Source organism: Lates calcarifer, linkage group LG1, assembly GCF_001640805.2.
Source record: "Lates calcarifer isolate ASB-BC8 linkage group LG1, TLL_Latcal_v3, whole genome shotgun sequence".
In the NCBI taxonomy this organism is placed as follows: domain Eukaryota; kingdom Metazoa; phylum Chordata; class Actinopteri; family Centropomidae; genus Lates; species Lates calcarifer.
In genome coordinates, this window is record NC_066833.1 from 4173581 (window position 1) to 4195524 (window position 21944).

General features: G+C 40.6%; 2 protein-coding genes across 7 annotated transcripts in view; both read left to right on the plus strand.

The window, feature by feature from the left end:
- The first annotated feature begins 2427 nt into the window (after positions 1–2427).
- rbm44 (RNA binding motif protein 44) lies at positions 2428–11429 on the plus strand. Of its 6 annotated transcripts, none has more exons than XM_018704364.1 (21): positions 2428–2551; positions 2936–3071; positions 3307–3334; positions 3408–3514; positions 4012–4086; positions 4248–4296; positions 4413–4447; positions 4853–5073; positions 5157–5380; positions 5662–6238; positions 6314–6375; positions 6464–6661; positions 6805–6970; positions 7073–7107; positions 7219–7300; positions 7933–8080; positions 8157–8279; positions 8384–8451; positions 8674–8747; positions 9651–9880; positions 10543–11429. In XM_018704364.1, exons 2-20 carry the CDS (start codon positions 2999–3001, stop codon positions 9811–9813), a joined length of 2508 nt encoding a protein of 835 aa, XP_018559880.1. In that variant the 5' UTR covers positions 2428–2551; positions 2936–2998; the 3' UTR covers positions 9814–9880; positions 10543–11429. The 6 variants fall into 6 exon arrangements, with proteins under 6 accessions (XP_018559880.1, XP_018559877.1, XP_050921853.1 ...); XM_018704361.1 differs by lacking the exon at positions 2428–2551 and adding an exon at positions 2590–2750; XM_051065896.1 differs by lacking the exon at positions 2428–2551 and adding an exon at positions 2590–2750 and having other exon boundaries at positions 8160–8279.
- A 774-nt stretch (positions 11430–12203) lies between these two features.
- Positions 12204–21944, plus strand: part of itgb5 (integrin, beta 5) — a 46507-nt gene continuing 36766 nt past the window's right edge. The window contains exons 1-8 of the mRNA XM_018704324.2: positions 12204–12655; positions 13416–13501; positions 13706–13913; positions 14063–14312; positions 15218–15386; positions 16513–16674; positions 19516–19611; positions 19721–19810. Coding sequence (XP_018559840.1) covers positions 12577–12655; positions 13416–13501; positions 13706–13913; positions 14063–14312; positions 15218–15386; positions 16513–16674; positions 19516–19611; positions 19721–19810 — 1140 coding nt within the window. The 5' untranslated portion in view covers positions 12204–12576. The remainder of the gene's footprint in view (positions 12656–13415; positions 13502–13705; positions 13914–14062; positions 14313–15217; positions 15387–16512; positions 16675–19515; positions 19612–19720; positions 19811–21944) is intronic.

Consider the following 21944-nt stretch of genomic DNA (forward strand, 5'->3'; position numbering starts at 1 on the left):
CACTGCTAATTACCATGGTGAAACCTTGCTCCTAAAACTCTGTTACATAACCGATTCCTCACAAACATGCACACAAACAACACACACACACCACCCACAAGTCATTATTTATGTCAGATTTTCACGAAAGCTCATATTTATTTTACACTAACCATGGCTGCCCTCTAGTGTATGGATACTTTAACTACTGGAACATGAGCACCAGGGTGTCCTGCACTTAGTGTCGTGTAACACTAAGAAGATAACAGGCTCACACAGCATAGTTTACCTTACAAAATGTAATAGAGAACAAACAGGTTAATAAGACATTTTTGTTAAGACGTTTTCAGTTGGCACCTTATTTATCTACCTGTTGTCATTCTGTGTCTTCACATGGTACCACTTTATGATAAGACACCATTTATGAGCTGTAATTAGTGTGTTTATTAATGGCAAATACATTATTTACTAATGCTTTATATTATTAATTGATGAGAAGAACTTTTGGGTTTCCAGATTGTGAAAAATCCTCCGTCAAAACAACACTTTACCACTTGCCTTCTAGAAAAGGGCTACAGGACATCTGGACTGTACATATTATTGTAGAAATTGTTGACAATAGTATGAGCAGTTTGTTTTTTTAAGTGAAGAAGTCCTCATTCTGTTGCTTAAATACAGACTCTCTTGCATCACTGTGCCCTGTTTAAAACGGAATAACAACAGCCTTCTGTCTTTATTCAGTAATACTGCGGTAAAAAATTATGGTAAACCTTGAATAAGTCATACTTGGGATAAAGTAAGTTAGTTGTGCATTTTCAGCCTCCCTGAACTCATTGTTAGTGTCAGTGCCTGTGTGCACCATTCAAGGATCCTGTTGTTGAGTTCTCTCCCAACAGCCACAGGGAAGACAATTATATAATTCTGACGTCAGACAGAGAATTCAATAAAGTGACAGCAATTTTGGTGCCACCAAGACATATTCATGTCCCAAAACTGATAAGTCCTACATTTTATTTTGTGCAGTTTAGTTCAGTTCAGCACTTTTATTGTACTGTTGGGGAAATTCAATGAGCAGCTACAGTAAGAGTGAAAAACACATATTACAAAAAGCTTCAGTTCTCTGCTCCCACACTACACCCACCATTTACAGACAAAAAAAGACAGGAAGAAAGCCGCAGCCTGTGAGGAATTCAGCTGCAATCAGGAACAGTTTGTCCATATTGCTGTACTGTATGGATCACAATCATTAGCAGTAAAAAGCTGAAGCATGGTTTGCCACTGTAGTAGTGAGAGAGGGAGAGCTCTTTCTGGTTCAAAAAGTGACCGTTAAGAACTTTACAATTTGATTTGGCTGATTATTCAGTGTTTGTAGACCTGTGCAGAATGGTTAAACATGTTACATTTAGTCAAAACTGATCTATTTTATGATATGTATCCAATCCCCAAACCCAGATGCTTCCTTTAGGAAGTTTTAGTTGACCTTTTGGAGGTTCTAGAGGTTCTTGATTTGATTGTGTGTGTTCTGGTGGCCACTGAGAAGGTTCTTGACAGTGTTCTGGAGGTCCACAGATATTGTTCATTTAATCCATCCAATTTGTTCATATACATGTCTCCCTAAATAACAATGTTACCACAGGCCTGGTTGTAGCAGTGCTTCTTGACTTAGAAAAAATGATGGGAGGAGGGGTTAATGATGATGAGGCGAGGGGAAGATGTTTAACTGAATCAAAAATGTCTTATGTGAGCAGACTAATCAGGTTAGCGTGGGGAATTCCTTATCTGAGATCAGTGTTGAAAACAAGGTCAGTGTTATTAACTCAATGCTTTGCAAAGTTGGAAAAGAGCATGGGTTTCCCCTATTTAGTGGATAATGGTGTTGTAACAAAACAGAGAGAGTACTTTAAGCGGGCTGATGGAGAGCTTTTAAAATACATAGAAATATTTATATCATAGTGCTCTTACTTAAGTAAAGGACCTGAATATTTAGTTAAATTTTAACCTAAGACTTTTAAAAAATTTTTTTAATTCCACAGACAATTTGGCTACTTTACACTTCTATTCCACCACATTTCAAGTACTTTCTACTCCACTACATTTATTTGACAGCTTTGGTTACTTGTTACTTTTAAGATGAAGATTTTACACAATGGATAATGTAATAGACTTTTAAAATACAAAATCTTGTTAAAGTAACTCGAACTAGCTCCACCTCCAGCAGCCTCATCATTAGTTTCAATCATATAATTATATATATACACATAAGCAGACTAACCAAACCAAGTACTTTTACTTTAATACTTTTTGCTTTTATCTATGCAGGATTTTACTTATAATGGAGTAGCCTATTTTTAAATTGTTGTAATGTTGTTGTTGTTGTAGATAATAATAATAATCATCATCATTATTATTATTATTATTATTATTATTATTATTATTATCACTAAGTGATAGAGCGGTGTTAGAGTTCTACAAATGATGGTCCGTTGTTGTTTCACGTTGGCAGGTGACAATCCCCAAATTTAGACTAATTGCAGCAAAAATCACCTGCCTGGCTGGACGTTATTAGAGGGAGGTGAGAAAATGTTGTTTTTTTGTTATTTGTGTGACCACATCCTTTAAACGCAGGATACAGTAGTTACCAATTAGCTTAATTAGCAGAGTAGCCAGCACCGCCTCCTAATGGGTAACTGAAACCAACTGACGCCCGCTATTTGGCTCAACATATTTGTTTTCTTTTTTTGTAAAGGCGGTGAAAAATGGCAACACATCAGGTAACAAGTATTTAAGATTTCGGTTAAAGGGTTATTTTTAGTTAAAGCGGTCGTAATCCTCTGCGTAGCATTAGCTCGTGAGCTAACGTTCAGTAATGGAGTGCTGTGTTGCTAACACTTGGCCCACCACAGTAACTGCGCGGTTTTATTTCTGGAGGACTACTCAACCAATGCCTGTCTTTCAGACAGTTTGGCCTTGCTTCCCGCTAACGTTACCCCTCGGAGTGGCCGCACCGAGGCCGTCCTACATGGCTCGCAGTGACTACGGTGGCGTGGTGATACCTTGTTTTTACAATGCGGTGATTGAAAAACCAAGTCAAAGTAAGTCCATCAAAGAGATAACCATTCAGCAGAACAATATGTCTGTGAAAGTAAACGGTACAGTAGTCTGTAATTTGAAGGTGACAGTGATCTCTGTCTGTAGGGGACTTTGCATCTGCATTCTGATTTGGCTGCAGATTTATTTACAGTTTCTGCATTTTTGGCTTCTGTGGACAGGATCTGACATTGTAGTTAATATTCAGTCATCTCACTGTGGTTTCTCTCTCTTCAACAGGGGAGAGCAGGAGGTTCCTTTTGGACAGGTATGTAGCTATACATCTAGTCACTGTAAATAAATCTGTATTTAACTAAGAGCTGTTTCTTTGCATCCTACAGGTCTGTGTTCGATTTGGTGGATGCACATCTCTATCTGGCGCTAACTGACCCAAAGTTGCTTGGCTGGTATCTTGGTTTGTCTCCAGAGGACAGAAAGATCATACAAGGTATGTGTCAGAGGGCACAACTTTCATTGGAATTTAATTTCAAGTTCAAGCCACTCTGTGAAAGCAGCCTGCCCCAGAACAAGCTTCTCTGGCCACTGTGGTGATTTGCATTGCCCATTACAGACAGAAGTTTGTTCATGGCTATATTCAACAGCAAACCCACAAAAAAAACATGGTGTTTGCTGAACAATTCGTGTTCAGATTGTGAAAACGAGGAGGGCTGATTACAACTTGACAGCGACAAAAAATAAAACTGTTACACACTGAGAAAAGATAATTATGGCTGGCTATATTGCCAGAAGTGCTATCTTTGAATGCAGACATGCAGACTGAATATGTATGTACAGTGAACACACATGCATGTATGACCCTTTGTTATATGCAGGTGTATGTGGATATGGGACTGGAATGTGGCAGAAGAGATGGAGGCTAAAATAATAAGTTCAGTGTGAGTTACTTTCAGTCAAATTCAGTTTAATGATTTTTCTCTCTTGTAGACGAAGGAGGGTTTCACCATTTTCTGCAAAGACATCCTGCCTTAGAGTTGTCCAGGCATCATGTCTATGTGAAGTGTAAGTCTGTAAATATGCTTTGTCTTGATACTTTTTATATCTCATGTAAAGCACTTTGAATTGCCTTGTTGAAATGTGCTATACAAATAAACTTCCCTTGCCTTGTGTTGCCTATAATCGCTATGCACACATAAAGATAAACGTTTTTGTCATAAATACAGATAACATTGGAGCCAGCAGTCCTGTCCAGCCAACTATGACATCAGAAAAGTATGTCTCACAGTAAATGCAGTGAATTGATAACACATGATGATAACAGTCTGTACCACAGTTACGGATTTATCATTCTGCTGTGATTTATTGTTGAAACCCTGTTTGGTTCTCAGATGTAGAACGCCACCAGTGAAGACATGCAAATGTGGTAACATGCAAATCTCACACATGCACATGGATGCTCTTTGTTTGACTTATTATTTAAGTGCTAAATTTATAAAAGAGAAAAAATGAAACATCTCAGATTCGCATTATTTGTCATTTTCTTTTTACATAAGTTTGCTGCTGGTAGTGGTATTGATGGATGAGCAGATACTGTAGGTCAGGTTACACTTACTGTGGATGGAAATATTCCAGTGAGTCATCACCAGGGTAATCCCTTTATATTTCAGATAAAAACATAGAAGCTTTATGTGTAAAGCTGATTGCTCTCTGTTAAATCACCAGCATCAACATCACTACCAGTGAGTACAATGTCAAAAAACTGGGGTAAGTGTGTCACACATTGTTTTGTGGTGTATTCATTTGTTTTTATGTTTGTCCCTCCTGCAAGAAGTGCCCCAAACACATCTAGAGTTGGAGATGCTTCACAATAATGTGAGGGAGAATTTATCCCTGATTGGCTGTAGTAACAGCAAGGGGGGATCACAAGAACAGCTGTGTGAGGAAATTTGCCACAGCAAACAGCTGATCCACCTGCAAGACAGCTTCCATACAGCCTGCAACAGCCCCATCACACAGGAACCAAGCCATCACAAGGCACACAAGGAGAGGGTATAAAGTTTTATGTATGTTAAACAGTTAATGTTAGAACGCTGATGTAGTCTTTAACTCTTTCTGTTTTCTTTTTTTTGAAGGGTTCACCACAGTTCCAGCTGAGTGAAGAAACTCCATCATGGCAGATTGGTAACAGTATCAGCTGTGTAGCCGTGTGCAAGGATCCAGCAGACCTGGCAAGCTTCTCTCTCGACAGGGATGTGGATCAATGCAGACAGAGGGCTCAGCTGGAGCTCAGGAGCCAGGTGCCAATGACAGAAGGCCTGAGTGCTAACCTCACATATGCTGAAGTCAGTCCATTACAGTGAGTAAGCATGTTATGGCTCACACAGTATGTAATTTGCTCATTTCTTGCAGTTTAACATTAAACATCCCCATCGAATCACTTCTCATCTGGAAGGTGAACAGTGGTTCCACTCACAGGGATAGGCATTGGGGTCAGGTGCATTGCACGCAGGGTGGCAGGCAATGGCAGGCACCAGGGCATGCTGACTCCTGGTTTCACAGCCTGGCTCTAGGAGATGTATTTCATCTCTGTGCAATGTGAATACATGTTGATAAAAGCAATATTGCTTCATATTACAGGTCAGAATGGTCAACAATGGAAAAAGAGTCTCCCTCTAAGTACTACAGCTTTGACAGTATGGAAACGGATGGCAGAGAGTACAATGACAGGAGCATTATCCAGTCAGTGCAGCAAGAACAGGTCGACTATCCTCTGGGCCCAAGTGAAGAAAACAGCACAAAAGAGGAGTGTCAGGATTACATGGTCTGTGGAAATGAGTGCACTGTAGACAATACTGCAGCGAGCTTAAGCTTGAAAGATCAGAGTAACAACTTCCATAGCATCATGGAGGACGATAAGAGCATCCTTGTCTGTCTGGCCAGCGAAGAACTAAAAGCACATAATAACAGGGTTCCTTCAGGCCCAGTCACCACTAATAGTGAAGCACTGGCAGACACCAGTGAGACCATTAAGTCTAATCATTCTCTCATAAAGAAGAGCAGCTCCCCTGTGTCTTGCATTCCCACCTGTGATGTTATGGTTGGCACTGAGCTGGCACTGAGTGTGTCAGCTTTCACCCAGTCTGAGGATCCAGAAACAGCTGACAAGCACGTCATTACTGAAGTCCACATGGCAGATCTGGACTATCTTGCTGAGGTAAGGTAGAAACCAAAGAGCTGTCATTGTAGTAGCTCCATAAAAATATTAAACAACCTCTTTTCAACATTTCAGGAATTTATCAAACTCAGGACAGCTCAAGAAGTACTGAGAGAGCAAAAAGAGAAAATGAAAAGGTAAAGTATCAGATACAGACAGTCCTTATTGATATGTTTTGCTCTCCAGGTGTAGAACTTAACATCTTTCATCATTATTATTTTCCAGTTTGTGTTGTAAATTAGGAAAGGAATGTGACTGTCTCCAGCGTGCTCAGCGAGCAGAGCTGTGCCTCCTGGCCCTGCAGTACAGCATGTGCAGACAGCAGTGCTGGAGACTCTACTACACCACTGCTGAGGGAGAGCAGCTCACTGCAGTGCATGGGGACATGAATCAGTGTTGGTCAGCTGTTAAAATTGTTTCAAGGTTGCTCTTTCACTACTACAATTAATGGGTGTCAAACTGTAATGTATTATCCAGGTAGATGTTTTAATGCAGATCAACAGTACAAAAGGAAGCCAGCTGCTTAGACCAACCAGGATTAACTTTTATTATTCTATGTTCTTTAGGCCAAAGGACCCTCTTGCAAACATTTCAAGTGTTGTGCAAAAACTGGAGTCTGACTATAATCAGATGAGGAATAAGATCCTGGCAGGGGTTCCTATGGAGCAACTTAAGCCTCTGTCTGTTGACTCTGAGAAGATAATCGCAAGAGAAAGTTACATCCCAGCCCAGGTAAGACTACTAACCCAGTAATGTCAGAATACTTAAAACTGTGGTGATTTCATGTTTTAACCACAGAAGTAACAGCAGTAATCTAATGTTGTCTCTGTTTAGATCATTGGTGATGTGCTGGGAAACCTTCCCTCTGGGTATGTTAAAACTTACAAACGAGTGTGACTGATGTAGTTAAGTTTCAACAGTATAGCAGACCAGGCATTTGGCTCTGTAGACATTGTAATGTTGGCTTGTCTGATCCTAAGGAGCTCCTTGGAGTCACAGGAGTGTAATACAGCAGGTGAAGAAAATAGATGTCCCAGTGATCAAAGCAACAATGACTGCCAGGTATGCTTATAGACTGAGACGTCAGAGAATAGTACTACTAATAACAACTCCTTAAGCAGCTTGATCATTGCAAAAACAGCTCTAGGACAAATAAAATAGCCAAATAAAACAGTCATGTTAAACTGCATTTTTCAGTTTTTGTCACATGAGCTATACAGTTTTTGTTCAGTCATTTGTAATTTGTTCTGTGTGTGTGTGCATGTGGCACTCATGCATGCGTGTGTGTTGTGTAAACCAGGCTGTGACTCACTTAATAGTAATAATGTGAAATGTTAGCAACAGACTCTGTTCTCTAATATAATGATTGTAGAGTCGGGCAGCACGCACACTCGTTGACAGTGAGTAAAAATAGATGAAGAGGCTTTAATTGGTGCCATTTCCTAAGATTTTTTAATTGAGATGTGCAAGTTCTCTTATGCTTAGAATAAGGAAAAACAATCTTGTTCCTCTGCTGGGATATTATGCAAACCATTGTAGTAGCTTGTTTGTGGTTGAATCTAGCTTAATATTAGCTCGAATATCTTATAAAGACAAAGTTAGATGTATTTTTGTAGAATATTGTTACATTTTCTAATGCAATACATGCTTGACGTGATTTTTTTTTCCTTTTTATTGCTCAATTTTGTCTTTAGTCCTCATCAGGACTAATCTTCCAGATTAGTCAGGGACAGAAGAAACAGGTGAATAATAACAACAACAAAACAAGGAGAGCAGTCACTCTTGTTCCCCAGGATAGAGATGCAAACCATGCTGCACACAAGCTGGAAGGACAGCAAACAAGTAAGCAAAGTATATTTCTCACATTTTTAAATAATTAGCTGATTTAAATGAAATATGTCATTCTTTGTGTGCACAGTAGCTACATGCAAAGCGCTCAAAGTGAATGAGGCGTGGTATGACGCTGAAGAAAACCTGGAGCCTGCAGGGCCTGCTGTGACAGGGCAGGATGCAACAATAACTGCAAAAAATAGGACCAATGGTAAGTGGTCAGTGAATGGAGCTAAAGCTCTACAACTGTAAATGTGGAGGATTTTGAATTAAATTTGAATCAGATACTTAGTGGTGAATTTGTTGTAACCACAGCCACTGCCGGTGAGGAGGCTAAGAGCTCAGTGCTCTGTGTTTCCAACCTACCCAGTAATGTGACAGAGGTGAGTGTCTACATTTCTGCTGCAGACTCAAAAATAACCATCTCAAAGTAGTACTCATTAGAGTAAGTGCTACTATAGTTGTAATATGTGATTAAAATGAATATATGTTGGAGATTTTAAATAGAAATCTTAATTCATTTCTTTCAACTTGAATCCATTGTATGATGGTGTTATAGCCAGCAGAGGGCAGTACAGGCTTTAACTAAATGTTGTCTTTGCCAGAGTGATGTGATGCTGTGGTTTGAGAAATACCATGCCTCTGAAGTCAGTGTCTCTGTTTTAAAGAATGAGTTCAGGTGAGTTATATGAGACCAGATACTTCGATGACTTTGACTTTAATAAAAATAATACTTAATGAGCTCCAAATTAGCAAAAGTCAAACTTTTCATGCACTTACTGTAGCAGCAAGTTCTAATGTCTGAACAGAAATTTGCTCTCCAGATCGACTAATTAAAGGAACTGGTGCAGTATTGAGCAGGAGTGGTGTACCCAGGCACCACAAATACCCTCAGCAGTGTAGTCCAATGGGCAGCCATACACATCAAAGTGTGTCCACTAAAGCTCTTGTTTTTGTCACTGACAGGCTCAGATTGTTATTATAACTGTCTGACAACACAATGGATAGGATTCCTACAGAGAGACTATTATTGAAATTAGTATTATTGCTACCAGACTCCACTGACAAAAAAAACTGCACAGGAGAACACAGGAGTTAATGGTCAGCTGCTGCCTTGATGTGTTTGTGTTGTTGTGTGGTACTTTTACTTATGTAAAGGAACTGAATACTTCTTCCACCACTGAAAGTCACACAATAACACAAAGAAACAAAGTGATCAAAGCAACAGTAACTTAACAACTCCCATGTTCTGGTCAGAAAAATTAATGTTCTTGACTCTGGAAGCAATATATAGCTGTGTTTCTGGTTAAACAAAAAGGATCTTACTCTTTAATAAAATTTCTATTTCTGTAGGAATCCTATCCATAAGCACTTTAGTGGACAGTTGCACGTTAGATTACATTGTAGCAGCTGTTCACAGTGGCTGGTATCACCGTTCTTGCTCAATGCTGTACCAATTCCAAAGATTTTTTTCCTATCAATCATTTACACCCAAAAACATGGGAAAATAAGTCCCTAAATACTGCAGTTATCCATTCTTGTCAGTTCAACTACTGTCTGTCTTGCTGGCTGCGTTCTCCAGAGTTGCCATAGTGATGGTAAGTGGCCCCCAATCTGCTGAGGCTGCAGTGAGAGAGCTGAATGGCTTCAGCATGGAAGGCCATACTTTATATGTGGAGCACATCAACAGAGCTGTTAGTGGGAGCCAGAACCAGAGCCAGAGCCAGGCCTCAGCCTCCTATTAGTGAGTCCTCACAGGATGCCACCAAACCACAACCACCCAAGACTGACCCCAGTAGCACTGAAAGAAAGGTGAGAATTAGAGTATGACAAGTATAATGAGACTTTCTCCATGTAGCTGAGGGACAGGCATAGTGGAGGGGAGGCAGTAAGAGTTTTGGCTTCTTGGAATTGTCAACTGCACATGCTGTATTATCAGCTGTAGCATTTTTAAGTTGTCTTAAGTCTTATAACGATTAAAATGCAGAGAAATTTCCACAGTTCCAAAACAATCACATAAATACCAACCTGTCAGTAGTAAGGTTACTTCTATGTCTGCCCTCAGTCCCTTCTTTTCTATCAGCGCTCTGCAGTGAGGAAAAGCCTCACCAGCAGTGATCTGTGTTTGTCTTCACCATCACTCACTTTCTGTTTTAAACTGTAATCCTTCCTCTGAATACAAAATTTCTTGTTTATCTGGAGCATCCAAGACTTCTTGGACGCTTCCTAGGTCTGACTTAACTCCCAGTTGCTGTAGCCCACTCTGTCTCCATCGCTACGGTTGCTCCCCTCTTCAGCTCTGGCAAACCAGTCATTGCATTGAATCTCACCACAGAAGCCAGATTTAAACTGCAAAATACAAAGGGATTTACTTGGCAAGGACCGAATGTAACAGATGTTCATTTATATGTAAAAGTCCTGCACCCATGCTCATCTTTTTGTCATGAAAAACATATTCTCTGTCCTCTCTCTAGTTAATATCTCAGCCGCCCCTTAGCTCCAGCATCAAGAACAGGAAGGTGGTCTGCATCTCGCCCACGGCAAAGGGAACCTGTGTGCCCCAACATTACGGCACCATGGGCAGCTTTGATACCCTGATGGCAGAGCTGACGCAGCTCCACCCAGATGTTGGGAAGCAAAGGATTGTGGACGCTCTGGTGGAGCTGAGGGCCAAGCACCAGGGTGTCCTCAGCGGCCTGCCCGTCAGGACCATCAGGGAGATGACTTCCGAGCTTCTGACCAGGCAGAGAATATGACACACTTATGAGGAAGCAATGCTTAATGCTTGATAATTTTTGTTTATTCCAGTGATTTGTTGAAAGTTTTATTTTGTTAGAAAAGCATCACAACCCCTCAGGTTTTTCTTTACGACTCAAATATTCCAATGAAGGGGAAAGCAATCAATCTAAAAGCACTCAGATGTTAACTTCAGCTGAAAAAGATTGTAAGGTTGTATTGAACTTGGTTACAATTTACCATTGTGTCTGTGTTTGTAGCAGGTAGCATCAGATTATTTTTGATTGTTATTGAGAATGAGGTTTGTTGTAGTTACAAGCTGTCACATTTCAGGATTGACAGTTCTACGGTTCCTCCTCGAGCCATTTATTCAGCAGTTGAATTAGTTCTAAAGGAAATTGCTCAGATATTTCTAAAATGGTGCTCCAAGGTTGCATACAGTTATTATATGCAGCAGCTACGTTTCATTTAATACCTGATATCAATAAAAAGGACACGTTTAAATATTTTCTTAACTTTTGTTGTGTTCCATGTGAGCCCCTGTTTGATTTTAAGGGCTTTCTCTACACAGAGATATCAGTCATATTTGCATTTGTATTGTTTAACTTGAATAGTTGCTTTTCCTCAACGAGGAAAGTTGCTGTCCTCAGTAAACTGAAATTCAGTTGCAAGAACTGAATTTGAATTGTGAATTGTAAGTATGTAGAGAGTTGATAAAAAAAATAGAAATACAGAAATACAGTTGAATTTGCCTCAGAAGAAGCTGATTCAACTTCATGATATTTCATTCAAATTTAGCTTTTCAGTGCAGTTATTGAAGTTAACGAACACATATTCAAATGATGTGAATCCAAACTGTTTTTTTTTTTTTTTTTTTTGATGGATAAGCCATTAAATGTTGAAATTTTATGGAAACAAGTCAGGTGTAGTTGGCTCCCTGTGATCTGCAGGGTGAGGAGTCCTGCTGTGAATTGATTTATTCACCTAATTAAAGTTCATCTGTCCTGATGTTTTCTGATAACTTTGTCCTCCAGCCTGCAGCCAGGCTAACAACAAACCAGGAAAATGAACTGCTCGTTTTGCTGTCGACCCCAGTAACAAATGCATTTTGATTTACAGTTCCTGGACCGGTCCTTGTGAGCCGCCACTAGGTGTCCGAAACCCCACACAACAGTGTCAACCACAATATGGTGCCAACGGTTCAACAAGGCAGCGAACGGGTTAACGTAATCCCTGGTTGGGAGTGGGCGGAGATTGCTGCTGGGACGCAAACCGGACAACCGAGCTCAAATCTAGAGAAAGTAACTGTCGGGAGTTGTGTGCATTTATGTGTTTATCCTTTTGGCGCTTTTCGTTTCCTCCTCTTGTTGACCTTTGCGCATATTTTGACCGCCGGACCGAGATGAAACCGACGGAGAAGTTGTGGAGTTGCTGTCAGCCATGGGAGAAGTAGTCGAGACGTGGAAGGCTGCAGAGGTGTCCAAACGGAGAAACTCAAGAAGCAGATCAACAGGACGGTGCGGAGCGCTCCCTTTCTGCACACTTTAAAAACAATGGAAAACTGTCCCTGAACCCTCATCATGAGCGGAGAATAGGCGCCTCAGTGGAGCTGCGATGGTTTAAACACACTTTACTGTTGTGGGTTTGGATCAACAGGACTAAATCCAATGAGAGAGGTCTGATGGGAAAGTAATTGATCGGTGTCCGCTGCGGTTAGAGATACAAAATCAGGTTATTTCACTGAGCGTTGATTAAACACGCTGAGTGACACCATGTGGACCCCGGGGACGTGGATGTGGCGAGCGGCTGTGTGCTGCGTGCTTCTGGAAACATTAACGCACACCGCCAGAGGTAGGACAAAGCAGACTGGTTTGCTTTGAAATAAATTCTCAATTATCGGCTTGATCTGCTATGTTTTTGCAATAACAGCACCTCCACCGCCCGCTCAGACAGCGTTTTGGAGCACAACTCACCAGGAGCTACTGTAAACTGGTGCCACATGGAGGCGAGAGCAACGACAGTATTTGGTTGTTTATGTTCACTGGCGGTTTACAGCACATTCCGCTCTCTTTAAAAACAAATAAACCAATTGTAGCCTTTAAATGCACCACACACACACACACACACACACACCTGGAGGTTTTATTCAATTGAATATGACAGTTACAATGCCAGCACTTATGACGATGCACCAAAGACACGCCACACACTGACCAGAAAAACTGCAACACTTGTGCAATCTGCTTTCTTTCAGAATTTATGATGTTTAATTGTTGTTAGCACTATGTCACAACAATGGTGTTATTTTCTGGCTGCATTTATATTGTAGTATGTTGTGGAACCACTGGAAGCATCCTACAATATAATGCAGTTCATTACAACACCAGAAATTCTTACCACAGAGCTGAATAGACACCTCAGACACATTGCCAGCAAAAGATAAAATGATAATATTCACTAAGACAGTGTTGGATTGTATTACCATGCACACAAGTTTCTGTTTTTCTGGTCCCTAAATTTAAGTCCTTATTGAAATCCATTTGTGATTGTTTTTCAGTCTCAGTACTGTAACCATCTGTGTCTCTGTGATCTTTTTCCCAACTTTTCTCAGGTCTCAACATGTGTATGAGTGGCAGTGCTACGTCCTGTGAAGAATGTCTGCTGATCCACCCCAGTTGCGCCTGGTGCGCACAAGAGGTACAGGTTCCCTGCTGCATTATTTTCAGGATTTATACACGTGGATACATGATAATGCATCAGTGGGTGTAACTGTCATTGGGTATCAGGAGTTCTAATTGTTTCACAGCTCATGAGTGTCATTAACCTCCATCTAAACCCTTCATCACTTTTTTCATGAGTTACAACAAGTAATGCCAGGTTTGTGGCTTATTCATCCTTCAGGATTTTGGGAGAGGGCGCACTCTGACATCACGGTGTGATTTTAGTCAAAACCTGCAGAAGAGGGGCTGCGCTGCTCGATTCATTGAGTACCCCACCAGCAGCATCTCAATCCTGCAGAACAGGCCCCTAAGTTCAAAAGGGTCGGGGTCGACCCAGTACGACGTCGTCCAGATTATGCCTCAGAAAATCTCCCTCAGCTTGCGCCCAGGTAAGTGCTGTAAAGTCAGGGGAAAGAACTGCAGAAGCACGAGAGAAGCTAAAAAAAAAGAGGTTTTCTTATGAATGATACAACACCTCAACTCTTACATGTTTTTCTGAGTAAACCAGCTGACAGGTTCTTTCCTCCTGCCCTTCCAGGAGACCAGACGTGGTTTGGACTGCAGGTGCGGCAGGTGGAGGACTACCCAGTGGATCTCTACTACCTGATGGACCTCTCTCTTTCCATGAAAGATGACCTGGACACCATTCGTAACCTGGGTACCAAGCTGGCTCAGGAGATGGGAAAGCTCACCAGCAACTTCAGGCTGGGCTTTGGCTCCTTTGTGGACAAAAACATGTCCCCCTTCTCCTACACAGCACCCAAGTATCAAGAGAATCCATGCAATGGGTGGGTAGTGGATGCAGGATTTACCACGTTTAAATTGGGAATGTGCTTTGCTGGCCTTTGGATTAAAATTCTGATGGATGGATAGAAATAATGTGAAAATGTACAGTAGCCCTACTAACAAAAAGTAGATTTATGTGACTGTATGTGAGATTGAAACTAAGAACTGCTCTTGTGTGACATGAATGTGCCACAGCAGATGAAAAGGAAATCCTGAACAGCTTAGTCTAAGCCCACACACTCTGTCTTTGCACCTTCATGAATCATGTACATTCTGATATCCTGCAGCTGCAAGAATAAGAGATTTTTCATTTTTGATAAAAGCAGAGTGAATAAGCAGTTCTTCAAAATGGCCCCTCTCCTCCCACACTCCCCACAGTTGTTGATGAGGACAAACTGAAAAGGAACAGAATAAATAGAGGGTAAAAAGCTGTGGCACACGATGTTTGCCCCGGAGGTGAGACTGCGCTGCACTAACTCACTGCCCGCCATTGCGCATCACTTCTCATCTAGGTCACAGTCTTGGTTATGTGCATGCATATGTGTGTGAGAGTCAGTCGCACACAGTCAAGCACAGCAGGAAAATATTAAAGAGATAGATGACAAGATTTGACCCCTAGCAACCCATCTCACTTCTGCTGTTGGTCATCCAGTTCATACAAGACCAGAAAACAGTCTACATTAAAATCAAGTGGATCTTTTGGAATTTTACTCTTTAAGCCATTATCAAAACAAAATCATCAATGGCCCCTCGTATAATGCCAGAGTTGATGCAAATTTTCTCTTAATGTTGTACAAATCAAGTCAGCTTTACCATATTGTTTAAATCAATGGCATAAATAAATACAGATAAAACAAGGCTCTCAGAGGAAATACTCTGACCTCTGCCTCTCTGTCACCCTGCACAGCTACAAACTCTTCCCCAACTGCGTCCCCACCTTTGGTTTCCGCCACATTCTCTCACTGACAGACAAAGTGGACCGTTTTAATGAGGAGGTGCAGAAGCAGATGGTATCTCGCAACCGGGACGCACCAGAGGGCGGATTTGACGCCATCCTGCAGGCTGCTGTTTGTAAGGTGACAAATGTCTCATCACTTAATCTTTTTTTTCTAATAGAGACTTACATTCATCCATTATTAAGTTGTCCTTTTTAGCACCCTTTTTAGAGTCTTTGAATTCTCCCTGTCTTTGAACCCTGACTTGGCTGCATTTAGTGACGGTGAATATTTGGTTCAGATGGAGGGGAAAGCCGCTGTGAAATTACTGAGATGCCCCCGTGACAAGCGTCTGGCCTATTTGCTTGTTAATTAAAAGCACCATGGGGGATAGACAGGAAGTGCAGTCTGGTGCAGCTGGTTAAACATGACGACAAGTCACTCACAGGCCCAGTCATATCCCTGTCTTCCTCTCCCAATTTAATTGTTTTCTACAGGAAGAGAATGACTCCCAGCAAGCAGCTTCTGCCTTGTAATTTACTCATGCTGCACTATTTCAAACACACTGGTTAGGAGACTGGGCTGGGTCTGTCCATAGGCCTTATTGACCCAGTTTCAGTCAGTGCTGGATGTGAAGATTATTTCAATGTCAGTATATATGATTTAAAATAATTACCTTGCATCTAAAATGGGCACAAATGCATGGATCTGCAGGGAAAAGCCAGAGGCAGGCAAAAAATTAGATTTTTCTGCTTGTTTTCTGTTTTTGCTAAACAGTTGCTACAGTCCTTCTTCAAAGAGGCCTCTGATAGGAACACAGCTCTGTTGTATACTGTGCAGGCTAAATAATGGACAAAAGGATTACAAAAGCCCTCTCTTCTCATTGGTTGAAATGTGATGTTTCTTTAGTGTCATGCATTAGTCAGCACTCTGTCAAATCCCCACTCTGCCACTGCCTGTTGTTTCCTATTGATAATGGCCAGGCCTTGGTCTGTTGCAGAAAACTCTGGCTGTTGATAAACTCTCACTGTTCTCAAGCTTGTGGGAAGTGATAAGGCATCCATAGTGAATTTTTAGTTCTGACAACTAATGTGTTGATTGTGTAAGTTTCTGTCATCTGTATTGAAATGCTTTCACATATACTAGCTAAAATGACATCTTAAAACCATTATTTGCTGTAATCCTAATAACAAAATTAGATTTTAACCCTCCCACACAAGCAAAAAACATCTCCTCTGGGTCCTAATCTGCTTCACCCTGTTAACAGGATGAAATAGGTTGGAGGAAGGAGGCCTACCACCTGCTGGTGTTTGCCACAGACGACGTACCTCACCTTGCTCTGGACGGCAGGCTGGGAGGCCTCGTCCAGCCCCACGACGGAATGTGTCACCTCAATGACAAGAACGAGTACAGTGCCTCCACAAAGATGGTAAGAAGAGCTGCTTCTTCTGTTGTTAGTGTCACAAAGAAAGCAGTGTTCAGGGTTTGGCGCAGTGTTTTATGTCCGAGGTAGGCCACCTCATTTCTAATAAAGACAGACTCAAACCATGTCGTTCAGCAGTCCAGTAAGCACAAATGATACTACAGTGAACATCTTAACACAAATCCCATCACCTTTCACCCTCCCACCCTTTAGCACAGGAAAAGAAAAGGAGTAAATCATTAATGAAATAAATAAATAAGTAAATAAAAGGAAACTTTAAACCAAAAAGTAACTGTAATGCTATTAATATTGGAAAACTGAGGGAGAACAAGAAACAAAAAGCAGCAATGTGTTGACGACACATCCCAATATCCATCCCCTTTTACCATTAATGACTCTTTGCAACAGATATTGTGATGAATATCTTGTGAGCTGGTTTACTCGTGATGGTAAACACTAAATATATCATGTTTTATATTTTATGCAATACTTACGTCCTCCCCAAAGTGTGTACCTTGTGACCCCAAAGGGCACTAGTATTACGAGTATTTATTCCTTCAAGCAGAAGCTTGGTTTATCATATCTTGTATGAGCATAGATTTTGGTTGCTATGGCAACTGCCACTGGGGACTGAGATGGCTTGACTCGCTAGTTTAGGTCTTTTCCACTAAATTAGCTGTGGTTCTTGAACTGGTTATATTCAGGATTCTTGGATGCTCAGTGCTATCCAGCAAACCAGTCCACATTTCCACCAGTTTTGAGTGGATCCTCTGTGATCAAGGATGCGTCAATAATGGAGGGTGATGCACAACATAGTAGCAAGGGTTGGATCGCATTGATTACCTGCAAGTGATTGTACTGTCATGTTGCAGATATTTGTCAACAGACCACTGCATGCCTTCTCCATCGTCTCTTTCCAACTTGTAGAATATGACTCGCTCACTGATGACATCAGGGTTCGCTCTTGAAAACCTGCTATTGCCTGGTTCCAGCTGGGAACTAACTTTTCAGGATCAGTTCCAATTTATTTTTGGTCATAATGCTCTCAGCCGTTCAAAAATAAATGTGCAAACTGGAACAGAAGGGGAATCAGTGTGAGACAATGAACTATTGCTTTTAGAGCTGCCTAATATGATCTTACCCACATATGGAAAATTTCCTCACAGATATTGTTGTCAGTTTTGCTGCATATAATACACAAAAATATGCACATGTCAACACTACAATTACTCAAACTCTCATATCCAACTTCCAGTTCCTGACATGGGAGATGAGTGGCTGCCAGGCCTTATAAAACTAAAAATCTAACTCTCTGCAGTAGGAGATCTTATGCAGTGAGTATGGGTGTTTCATCCAGCCATTATTTCAACAAATTAATATATTTTTATGAAATAAAACATTATAGTAACTTTAAGAGAAAAATAGGAGCAGAGTTATTTGAGAAGAAGTCACCTTGAATATGCAACAGTCATTTTAAAATTCTTAACTCCGTGCTGGAATTTATCTGAGATCTCATAGCAGCAAATTCACCCTGCAGCTTTACATCCCCTCAGAAACTTGAAACCTGTAATTTACTGTAATACACTACATCTCAGCATTGTTCAATAAACCTCAGGTACTTTTCCTCACAAAATCCAGCTGTGAATGGAGGCTGGAATTTCCAGCCTTTACTCAAGGAATGACTGGAAGATATGCCTGATAGGTTGAGTCTGATGCCCTCTTCGAATAACATGGGACTTTTATGATGGTATGCTGACCTTTTTAAGGTTTTCTTAAGGCTCTTATCCAAGTCTATACTAGAGACCAGAGATCTTTTTATGTCAAGTATATCAGCTGAATTTATCCTCATTCCACAGAAAAACTTGAGTGAAGTCAGGTGAAGTAAGATGAGGCATTTTTAAAATTCTTATTTAACTAGGCTACCTGAATAAGAACACATGCTTATTAATAGCAAGAGCCTGTGGTGGTAATTGCAGAGGGAAGGGCCAGTACACGCTTCCACACCTGGAGGCCGCTAGTAAAACCACAGAATAGACTGTTGACTTGTAAATACACAGCTCAAAAGCATGGTGCAAAAATCTCTGGACTACATTTTTTAACCAAACTCTTCCAACTAATCAGATTCCATGGAATTTTGATTTGCGTTATAATGCCAATTGGGAGCCAATGGAGTTTTTAAAATCAAATTCAGTAAAAGCACACAAGCAGTCTTTCACTCATGACAAGTTCATAGAGTGTCAGAAAATACCAGCGGACTAACTCTATGAAAAATAGATCAACATCATGTAGATGGCACCATGCTCCCAATTAATTGGGGATTTCTTTCTGGTTTATCATCCTCTATAAGCAGAATTTCAAAACACAGATTGATAGCTGTGTTTATCATGCAAGAGCTACAGTATAGAAATACTGTTGTAAAAGGAAGGGATTATCTTGAAAGCTCATTTATCTTTGATTTCATAAACAAAGCATTTCTCGTCATGTTTATGGGACACAGTGTTCCACATTTCTGTTTTTAGTACGACCACAAATCACTGACTTTTTTTTTTTTTTCCTCAAATAGAAATCTCAGTAGAGACTTTATTGCATCCAGTGAAAATATTTCAAAGTGTCTCAAACTGCAATCTGGAATGCTCAGAGATCCTTTATTTGTAATACTGAAATGTGATTAACATTCTTTGTAAATATAAGAAAACATGTCAGCCTTGGCTCGCTAAACATAAAACTGGGGTCAAAAGAGCATCAACATCCGTTAGCTAACTTCCTGACCGGGAACTATATACAGCAGTATGGTATACAGTATGTGGACAAAAACACACATAATGCTTGCCATCTCTCTCTCTACAGGACTATCCTTCTTTGGCTCTTCTGGGGGAAAAACTGGCAGAAAATAACATCTTTCTCATATTTGCAGTTACAAAACGGCTGTACGTTATCTATAAGGTACTTTGAATTTGCCCTTTTATGTTTTATTAATTAAAGTCCACATAAATGTTGATGTTCCTTTATATTAAAGCAACTAAAACTGTCTCTTATTTGTCCATTTGCAAAGAATTTTACTGCACTCATACCGGGAACTACAGTTGAAATCCTGGATCAGGACTCCAAGAATGTCATTCAGCTGATCATCACTGCCTACAATGTGAGTAAAGGAAATCTGCGCTGGGATGACTTGTCGGTGTGTGGGATTTCCTGTTTGTGTTGTCAGACTCGAGTAACGACACAGAGGGATTTGAGAAGGAAAGATAAGAAGAGGGGGAGGAAAACGGAGGAAAATTCTTTAAAGTCTTCCCACTCCTGTGGCACACTAAATGAGCCTCCAGCTGACATGGGTAGTTGCACACAGGCTGGATTTCTCATTTGGTAGCAATGCCTGGTTTGCTGAAGTGGTTTTAACAGCTGACTTTGTAGCAAATTAGTGTTTTTCTTTTTTTTGTTACACATATTTCTCATAGGGATAGAAATTATTGGTCTGTTAATCTATTAGTTATTTGACAGAAAAGCATTCAACAATTTTGATAATGTAGTAATCAGTCATTTCAAAAAATGTCATGCATTCTTTTGTTGGAAGTCGGTCAAAACAAAGCATTTTGAAGATGGCTCTGAGAAACTGTGACAGCCATTTCTCACAATATTTCCAGAACATTTTATTGAACAAACCAGCAGTTCCCAACCAAGTGGTCAGGCTGATTAACAGGATAGGAACCAGAGAACACATACTACAAAACTATAAATTAGTCAATAGATGTAGATCCTAGAGGTCTAAACATCAGCAACACATGTACTAGAGTCTTAAGTATTAAAGATGCTACATGTAAGTTTTTGTTATTGCTACATAGCCAACTTTATCATTACTTAATAGTCCAGAGGAAATGTTGCAAGTTCAGCATCAAACTTAATTCCTTTACTCACTAAGAGCTGTCTCCAGCGGTGAAAAGCACCACCGAGGTTAACTCTTGTTTTGCTTCTATTTCTGTTACTTCTTTTCTTCTACTGAAGTTAGCCCCCAGCTTGTCCTGTCTCATAATACCGCTGCCCTCAGCATGAGAGTGTGAAGAAGTAGCACTCAGAGTTCGTATTGTAACCTCTTGTCTTGTAAATGCCACAATGCCTGAAGCTTTTGGTAAGAAAACAGCTCTTAATGCTAACAATGGCTATGTAGTGATAGCAAAAATGTACACATAGCACCTTTAATAGTGGATGTTAGAAATGGACACACACACTTATAATTTGTAGTGTGTCTATCAAAACACGTGTTAACCTACGTAAACCATCATGTTATTCTCTGGAGTCCTTTGTGTCCCACCTCTCTCTGTCTGACCCATAAACTGACTAATTTGCCTGTCTGAAAAAAATCAGTTTGTTTTTCTGAGCCTTTTGAATCCAAAGCACTGTACTGCGTGTAGTCAGCCTTTCCCTAAAATGTTTTCCTGTGTGGGTGTGCAGATTTTTCCCTGCCTCAGTCAGGGGGAACTGCATTTTGTTTTGGCCCATGGCGGTGTATTCTCTGCGACAGAAACTTGTGTCAAATGTGGACTTGACACACTCAGTGTGTGGGAGTAAGCTTGAATGAAGTGCTTTGACTCATGGCCTTATTAACATTCCAGCTGCCACATTATATCCACCACTCTGGGGTTGTTAGCTAGATAGGCTTTGCCAAACACTGTGAGGTTATGTTGTGTAACCAACTCATTTTTCCTCAAGTTTGACTGTGGCACAAAGCAACTGCTTGCTTCAATTGTGTTGAGGGTCAGAGAAGTGTAAGTGTGTGTGAGAAAGAGTGAATGAGGCCATACTTACCCATGTGCACTAAGTACGAGCCTGATTTGTCCTTGGCACAGTTACCTCGCACTTAGTGTGCATGAATGACTACAGACTGGATCTGCACATGTTGCACAGAGCCAGATGCAGCTGGCATTGCAAGCAGCCATGGTATTTCACATCCACAACCTGCATCCATGCATAGCATTTGTGGTTGTAGTGAGATTAACTATAAAAATGTGCCTAACCAGGGCAATGCATTCCCCATGTTTCACTCTTTTCCACTCTGTTATTCAACCAGTGTTCCAGGCATGAAAAGATAGACTAAGGTGGTTTCAGTATAAATGTCTGTGTGGGAGGCAGCACATTAATGTGGCTGTAGTTTCAGGACATTGGAAAGTGTTTATGTGCACAATGGCAGCTTTTAGAAATACTCTGCATTGTTCCAGAGAGACCCTGTAAGCATTTATTTTACCATGCAAAAGAAGTAATGTGTTTAAAAAAAAAACCACACA